Here is an 8,922-nt window from a genome sequence, read left to right as displayed (position 1 = left end):
TGATGTATAGGTGATGTATAGATGATGTATAGGTGATGTATAGATGATGTATAGATGATGTATAGATGATGTATAGATGATGTATAGGTGATGTATAGATGATGTATAGATGATGTATAGATGATGTATAGATGATGTATAGGTGATGTATAGGTGATGTATAGATGATGTATAGGTGATGTATAGGTGATGTATAGATGATGTATAGATGATGTATAGGTGATGTATAGATGTATAGATGTATAGATGATGTATAGATGATGTATAGGTGATGTATAGATGATGTATAGATGATGTATAGATGTATAGATGATGTATAGATGATGTATAGATGATGTATAGGTGATGTATAGATGATGTATAGATGATGTATAGGTGATGTATAGGTGATGTATAGATGATGTATAGGTGATGTATAGATGATGTATAGGTGATGTATAGGTGATGTATAGATGATGTATAGATGTATAGATGATGTATAGATGATGTATAGATGTATAGATGATGTATAGATGTATAGGTGATGTATAGATGTATAGGTGATGTATAGATGTATAGATGATGTATAGGTGATGTATAGATGATGTATAGGTGATGTATAGGTGATGTATAGATGATGTATAGATGTATAGATGATGTATAGATGATGTATAGATGTATAGATGTATAGATGATGTATAGATGATGTATAGATGATGTATAGATGTATAGATGTATAGATGATGTATAGATGATGTATAGATGATGTATAGATGATGTATAGATGATGTATAGATGATGTATAGGTGATGTATAGATGGTGTATAGGTGATGTATAGATGATGTATAGATGATGTATAGATGATGTATAGATGATGTATAGGTGTATAGATGTATAGGTGTATAGGTGTATAGGTGTATAGATGTATAGATGTATAGGTGTATAGATGTATAGGTGTATAGATGTATAGATGTATAGATGTATAGATGTATAGGTGTATAGGTGATGTATAGATGTATAGATGTATAGGTGTATAGGTGTATAGGGGTATAGGGGTATAGGTGTATAGGTGTATAGATGTATAGGGGTATAGGTGTATAGGGGTGATACACACCGTGTCCAGCAGCAGTTGAGCTTTCTCTCCCGGCAGCAGACGCAGACCAGCCGTCGCCTTCAACACCACAGGAGTCCTACTCCAGAGAGAGGGGGGGACGCTCCTCTGGGCCTCCTCCAGTAACTCTGATATACCTGAGGAGCACTGTGGGGGGGGGGGGGCAGCTGTTATCAGCACCCATCATTAGTACTGATCAGCACCCATCATTAGTACTGATCAGCACCCATCATTAGTACTGATCAGCTGTTATCAGCACCCATCATTAGTACTGATCAGCACCCATCATTAGTAGTGATCAGCACCCATCATTAGTACTGATCAGCTGTTATCAGCACCCATCATTAGTAGTGATCAGCTGTTATCAGCACCCATCATTAGTAGTGATCAGCACCCATCATTAGTACTGATCAGCTGTTATCAGCACCCATCATTAGCACTGATCAGCTGTTATCAGCACCCATCATTAGTAGTGATCAGCACCCATCATTAGTAGTGATCAGCACCCATCATTAGTACTGATCAGCTGTTATCAGCACCCATCATTAGTACTGATCAGCTGTTATCAGCACCCATCATTAGTACTGATCAGCTGTTATCAGCACCCATCATTAGTACTGATCAGCTGTTATCAGCACCCATCATTAGTACTGATCAGCTGTTATCAGCACCCATCATTAGTAGTGATCAGCTGTTATCAGCACCCATCATTAGTAGTGATCAGCTGTTATCAGCACCCATCATTAGTAGTGATCAGCACCCATCATTAGTACTGATCAGCTGTTATCAGCACCCATCATTAGTACTGATCAGCTGTTATCAGCACCCATCATTAGTAGTGATCAGCTGTTATCAGCACCCATCATTAGTACTGATCAGCTGTTATCAGCACCCATCATTAGTAGTGATCAGCACCCATCATTAGTACTGATCAGCTGTTATCAGCACCCATCATTAGTACTGATCAGCACCCATCATTAATAGTGATCAGCTGTTATCAGCACCCATCATTAGTACTGATCAGCACCCATCATTAGCACTGATCAGCACCCATCATTAGTACTGATCAGCACCCATCATTAGTACTGATCAGCACCCATCATTAGTAGTGATCAGCTGTTATCAGCACCCATCATTAGTACTGATCAGCACCCATCATTAGTAGTGATCAGCACCCATCATTAGTACTGATCAGCACCCATCATTAGTAGTGATCAGCACCCATCATTAGTAGTGATCAGCTGTTATCAGCACCCATCATTAGCACTGATCAGCACCCATCATTAGTAGTGATCAGCACCCATCATTAGCACTGATCAGCACCCATCATTAGTACTGATCAGCACCCATCATTAGCACTGATCAGCACCCATCATTAGTACTGATCAGCTGTTATCAGCACCCATCATTAGTACTGATCAGCACCCATCATTAGTAGTGATCAGCACCCATCATTAGTACTGATCAGCACCCATCATTAGTACTGATCAGCACCCATCATTAGTACTGATCAGCACCCATCATTAGTACTGATCAGCACCCATCATTAGTACTGATCAGCACCCATCATTAGTACTGATCAGCACCCATCATTAGTAGTGATCAGCACCCATCATTAGTAGTGATCAGCACCCATCATTAGTACTGATCAGCACCCATCATTAGTACTGATCAGCTGTTATCAGCACCCATCATTAGTACTGATCAGCACCCATCATTAGTAGTGACCAGCACCCATCATTCTGTACCTTCTGAGGATCATCAGCGTAGGCAGAGAGTCCAGGTTTGATGGCTCTGAACGTTTCCTTGGAGAGTTCAGGAGCTCCTGCAACAAATAATATTAAATATAATATAATATACACTCATTCATTCATTTATGTTAATTTAATACATGAAACACTCATTAATAATTATATTAATATTAAATAAGTTATAAAATAAACAACAGTAATGATGATGAACAGTAGTAGTGTGCTGATGAGTCTACATGTGAACCTTCATTATAAGTTGATGAATGATGATAACAGGTGCTGCCATTAGCGGTTAGCTCGATGCTAACAAAGGAGCCAAAACTGCACTCAGCTGTGTGATTTAGCTCAGCTAGCTTAGCTTAAAGCGATAACGAAGGCATTTGGCGCGACTCCCTCTAAGCCTAATAAACCAAAAGCTCCTAAAAGGCTGTAATGAGTCTGAGAGCTGCTGGTAATTACACACACTGACTGACTGAGTGATAAAGCTGCACACTTTAATCACAGTTAGCTCTTTCTGTCTAAATATTCACTTTAAGAAGATTAAACACTGTTTACACTTTATTATTATAAAATGACTTAAAGTGATTCATTAATTACTGAAATAGACGATTAACTTAATAGTTTAGATCCTGATTTAATTCAGACTGTCTGTACCTCTGCTGTCTGTCTGTACCTCTGCTGTCTGTCTGTACCTCTGCTGTCTGTCTGTACCTCTGCTGTCTGTCTGTACCTCTGCTGTCTGTCTGTACCTCTGCTGTCTGTCTGTGGTGTTAGAATAAAGACTGTCTGTACCTCTGCTGTCTGTCTGTGGTGTCAGAATAAAGACTGTCTGTACCTCTGCTGTCTGTGGTGTTAGAATAAAGACTGTCTGTACCTCTGCTGTCTGTCTGTGGTGACAGAATAAAGACTGTCTGTACCTCTGCTGTCTGTCTGTGGTGTTAGAATAAAGACTGTCTGTACCTCTGCTGTCTGTCTGTGGTGACAGAATAAAGACTGTCTGTACCTCTGCTGTCTGTCTGTGGTGTTAGAATAAAGACTGTCTGTACCTCTGCTGTCTGTCTGTGGTGTTAGAATAAAGACTGTCTGTACCTCTGCTGTCTGTCTGTGGTGTTAGAATAAAGACTGTCTGTACCTCTGCTGTCTGTGGTGTCAGAATAAAGACTGTCTGTACCTCTGCTGTCTGTCTGTGGTGTCAGAATAAAGACTGTCTGTACCTCTGCTGTCTGTCTGTGGTGTCAGAATAAAGACTGTCTGTACCTCTGCTGTCTGTCTGTGGTGTCAGAATAAAGACTGTCTGTACCTCTGCTGTCTGTCTGTGGTGACAGAATAAAGACTGTCTGTACCTCTGCTGTCTGTGGTGTCAGAATAAAGACTGTCTGTACCTCTGCTGTCTGTCTGTGGTGTTAGAATAAAGACTGTCTGTACCTCTGCTGTCTGTCTGTGGTGACAGAATAAAGACTGTCTGTACCTCTGCTGTCTGTCTGTGGTGTTAGAATAAAGACTGTCTGTACCTCTGCTGTCTGTCTGTGGTGTTAGAATAAAGACTGTCTGTACCTCTGCTGTCTGTGGTGTCAGAATAAAGACTGTCTGTACCTCTGCTGTCTGTCTGTGGTGTTAGAATAAAGACTGTCTGTACCTCTGCTGTCTGTGGTGTCAGAATAAAGACTGTCTGTACCTCTGCTGTCTGTGGTGACAGAATAAAGACTGTCTGTACCTCTGCTGTCTGTCTGTGGTGTTAGAATAAAGACTGTCTGTACCTCTGCTGTCTGTCTGTGGTGACAGAATAAAGACTGTCTGTACCTCTGCTGTCTGTGGTGTCAGAATAAAGACTGTCTGTACCTCTGCTGTCTGTGGTGTCAGAATAAAGACTGTCTGTACCTCTGCTGTCTGTGGTGTCAGAATAAAGACTGTCTGTACCTCTGCTGTCTGTGGTGTCAGAATAAAGACTGTCTGTACCTCTGCTGTCTGTCTGTGGTGACAGAATAAAGACTGTCTGTACCTCTGCTGTCTGTCTGTGGTGTCAGAATAAAGACTGTCTGTACCTCTGCTGTCTGTGGTGTCAGAATAAAGACTGTCTGTACCTCTGCTGTCTGTGGTGTCAGAATAAAGACTGTCTGTACCTCTGCTGTCTGTGGTGTCAGAATAAAGACTGTCTGTACCTCTGCTGTCTGTCTGTGGTGTCAGAATAAAGACTGTCTGTACCTCTGCTGTCTGTGGTGTCAGAATAAAGACTGTCTGTACCTCTGCTGTCTGTGGTGTCAGAATAAAGACTGTCTGTACCTCTGCTGTCTGTGGTGTCAGAATAAAGACTGTCTGTACCTCTGCTGTCTGTGGTGTCAGAATAAAGACTGTCTGTACCTCTGCTGTCTGTGGTGTCAGAATAAAGACTGTCTGTACCTCTGCTGTCTGTCTGTGGTGTCAGAATAAAGACTGTCTGTACCTCTGCTGTCTGTCTGTGGTGTCAGAATAAAGACTGTCTGTACCTCTGCTGTCTGTCTGTGGTGTCAGAATAAAGACTGTCTGTACCTCTGCTGTCTGTGGTGACAGAATAAAGACTGTCTGTACCTCTGCTGTCTGTGGCGTCAGAATAAAGACTGTCTGTACCTCTGCTGTCTGTGGTGTCAGAATAAAGACTGTCTGTACCTCTGCTGTCTGTCTGTGGTGTTAGAATAAAGACTGTCTGTACCTCTGCTGTCTGTGGCGTCAGAATAAAGACTGTCTGTACCTCTGCTGTCTGTCTGTGGCGTCAGAATAAAGACTGTCTGTACCTCTGCTGTCTGTCTGTGGTGTCAGAATAAAGACTGTCTGTACCTCTGCTGTCTGTGGTGTTAGAATAAAGACTGTCTGTACCTCTGCTGTCTGTGGTGACAGAATAAAGACTGTCTGTACCTCTGCTGTCTGTGGTGTCAGAATAAAGAATGTCTGTACCTCTGCTGTCTGTCTGTGGTGACAGAATAAAGACTGTCTGTACCTCTGCTGTCTGTGGTGTCAGAATAAAGACTGTCTGTACCTCTGCTGTCTGTCTGTGGTGACAGAATAAAGACTGTCTGTACCTCTGCTGTCTGTGTGGAACTTGAAGATATGGATTCTGGTCCCGGTGCTTCCAGCGTCGAACATGATGCCGTACTGGAAGCCGGTGGTTCCTGTGGGGGGGTCGGGGTCGGGGTGGGGGGGCTGCTGCAGGTGGGGGGGCAGTCTGTTGCCATGGGGATTGGTGGAGGCGTAGTGACGCTTCACAAACATCAGGTAAGCCAGCAGGAAGCCAGCGGAGAGGAAGACTCCGGCGAACTTTGGCCTCTTCATCGCCTCTCATGCTGTGTGCTAGAAGAGGTGCATGCTGGGAGCCTGATCGATCACATCAATAACAAAATACAAAATAAAAGTCACTTCCTCTTCTCCTCATTTAACAGCTGGAGCAACACCACAGATGTATTTTATTCTGAAGTGTAACTTTTCCTAGAGTGTAGCAGAACAAGATTAACTGATAAAGAGACAATAAATAAATCTTAAATATCAGATATTATTATATTCATTTTAAATAAAAACAGTTCATTCTGAGTTAAACTGAAGCTGTAAAATAATCTGATTCATTTATTTTCACATTAAAGCTGCTTTTTATTGTTACTGATATTATTATTGATCTTTATGGAAGTTTATTGATGTTTAATTCAAACATTTAAATAGTTTATTATGTATTTAAATGTATTATAGCGACAGAAACTCTTCTGTGTTTATATAACAGCGTTTAAAATGTTTATAACGTTTATAACTTTAATGTTTATGAATCGGAACATTAAATTAATTAATTAGCAGTTAGCTTCATGCTAACAGCTAGCAGATAAAACTAACCGTAACACTGCGTTTTATTCACGTACCGAGCTCAGACTACCGGCGCCGCTCCGTTCACCCCTCCGGTAAATCCTCCGGTAATGTGACGGTAATCCTCCGGTAATTAATCCGTTATTCTTCGTTATTGTCTTCGTTAGTTTTTCTTAATGTCAACAGTCCGACGCGCTCTGATGACGTCAGGCCGTAACGTGGCCGGAAGTAGTTCAAACAGAAGTTGCTTTGTTGTTAAAATATTTATAAAGTAATAAGTTGGAAGAATATAAACTCTATGTTCAATAACAAACTAATAATAAACCCTTAATATCAATTATTGTTTAATCAGCACTCTGATATTATATTACATCATATTATATTATATTAGCCTATATTACATTATATTACATTATATTATATTATATTACATTATATTACATTATATTATATTACATTATATTATATCATATTATATAACATTATTTTGTGCTTGTGTTACTACTGGAATGAAGTTTAATTTATTAAAAGGCAGATAATATGAATGACATCATAATAAATCATTTAAACTTACAGACATACATTTTACTCTGTTAAACTTTTTCTTTGGAGCTTTGAGAAAAATAAGTTTATTACTTTACTAATATTACATTATTACATTTATGGATGTTTTTGTTTCCTGTTTGCCTTTCAGACCATAAAACTATTAATTATGTAGTTTTATATTAATCAGACGAGCAGCTCTCCAGAGGAGGAACCTTCACACCGAGTGTGAGTGTGTGTGTGTGTGTGTGTGTGTGTGTGTGTGTGCGTGAGTGTGTGTGTGTGTGTGTGTGTGTGTGTGTGTGTGTGTGTGTGTGTGAGTGTGTGTGTCTGTGTGTGTGTGTGTGAGTGTGTGTGTCTGTGTGTGTGTGTGTGTGTGAGTGTATGTGAGTGAGTGTGTGTGTGTGAGTGTATGTGAGTGAGTGTGTGTGAGTGTGTGTGACGCAGCTCTCACAGCGGTTGTATAGGGACCCAACATTTTCACCTGTAGAGTCCAACAGAAGAACATCAACCACAAAAAGCAGAGAGGTGTGTGTGTGTGTGTGTGTGAGTGTGTGTGTATGTGTGTGTGTGTGTGTGTGTGTGTGTGTGTGTGTGTGTGTGTGTGTGTGTGTGTGTGTGTGTGTGTGTGTCCTGCAGGTGGCGCTAACACACAGCAGCTGGTGGATTCATTCATTACCTCATTAACCTGCAGCAGCCAATCAGACGCTGTGGTGTGAAGAGAGTGTGTGAGGAGAAAACACCATCTGGTCCCTGAGTGTGTGTGTGTGTGTGTGTGTGTGTGTGTGTGTGTGTGTGTGTGTGTGTGTGTGTGTGTGTGTGTGTGTGTGTCCTTTCTCTGTTATCATTGATCATCAGAGTGGAAGACATCAAACTGATTATTGAAGTACTTTACTGTAGTTCAGTCTGAGCTACTACCTTATGATGGTGGGGGGGTTTGCGTGTCCCAATGACCCCAGGAGCTCAGTTCTCGGGGGCTTTATGCCCCTGGTAGGGTCTCCCATGGCAAACAGGTCCCTTGCCCGGACGCAGGTCACCGGGGCCCCCCCCTGGAGCCAGGCCTGGGGGTGGGGCTCGGTGGCCAGCGCCTGGTGGCCGGGCCTTCCCCCATGGGGCCCGGCCGGGCCCAGCCCGAATAAGGGACATGGGACCCCGCTCCCACAGACCCACCACCAGTGGGAGGGGCCAAAGGGGTCGGGTGTGCAGTGAGCTGGGCGGCAGCCGAAGGCGGGGACCTTGGCGGTCCGATCCTCGGCTGCAGAAGCTAGCTCTAGGGACGTGGAACGTCACCTCTCTGGTGGGGAAGGAGCCTGAGCTGGTGGTCGGCCTCACCTCGACGCACAGCAAGGGCTCTGGAACCAGTCTGGAACCAGTCTGGAACCAGTCTGGAACCAGTCTCCTCCAGAGGGGTTGGACTCTCGTCCACTCTGGAGTTGCCACTGGTGAGAGGCGCCGGGCAGGGGTGGCAATACTTATTGCCACCCCTGCTCTCTGAAGAGTATCCACCCTTCTTGGACTCCTTGGAGGGGGGGCTGGAGAGTCTCCCTCTGGGGATTCCCTCGTTCTGCTGGGGGACTTCAACGCTCACGTTGGTAGCGACAGTGAGACCTGGAGGGGTGTGATTGGGAGGAACGGCCCCCCCGATCTGAACCCGAGCGGTGTTCTGTTATTGGACTTCTGTGCTCGTCACAGGTTGTCCATAACGAACACCATGTTCA

At 43.0% G+C, this 8,922-nt stretch overlaps 1 protein-coding gene across 2 annotated transcripts in view; it reads right to left on the bottom strand.

The window, feature by feature from the left end:
- entpd6 (ectonucleoside triphosphate diphosphohydrolase 6) overlaps positions 1 to 6,850 on the bottom strand; it is a 16,352-nt gene extending 9,502 nt beyond the window's left edge. Inside the window, exons 1-4 of one of the 2 annotated variants that reach the window (XM_053333643.1) lie at positions 6,718 to 6,850; positions 5,896 to 6,187; positions 2,840 to 2,916; positions 1,095 to 1,238 (exon numbers count right to left, since the gene is read on the bottom strand). In XM_053333643.1, the coding sequence (XP_053189618.1) occupies positions 1,095 to 1,238; positions 2,840 to 2,916; positions 5,896 to 6,145 (471 nt within the window). In that variant the 5' untranslated portion in view covers positions 6,146 to 6,187; positions 6,718 to 6,850. The remainder of the gene's footprint in view (positions 1 to 1,094; positions 1,239 to 2,839; positions 2,917 to 5,895; positions 6,188 to 6,717) is intronic. The other variant, XM_053333642.1, reaches the window with a different exon arrangement.
- Between the last annotated feature and the right edge of the window lie 2,072 nt (positions 6,851 to 8,922).

This window comes from Scomber japonicus, chromosome 14 (genome assembly GCF_027409825.1).
Source record: "Scomber japonicus isolate fScoJap1 chromosome 14, fScoJap1.pri, whole genome shotgun sequence".
NCBI classification, from domain to species: domain Eukaryota; kingdom Metazoa; phylum Chordata; class Actinopteri; order Scombriformes; family Scombridae; genus Scomber; species Scomber japonicus.
Note: the sequence above shows the minus strand (reverse complement) of the source record. Positions and strands in the feature narration are given on the sequence as shown.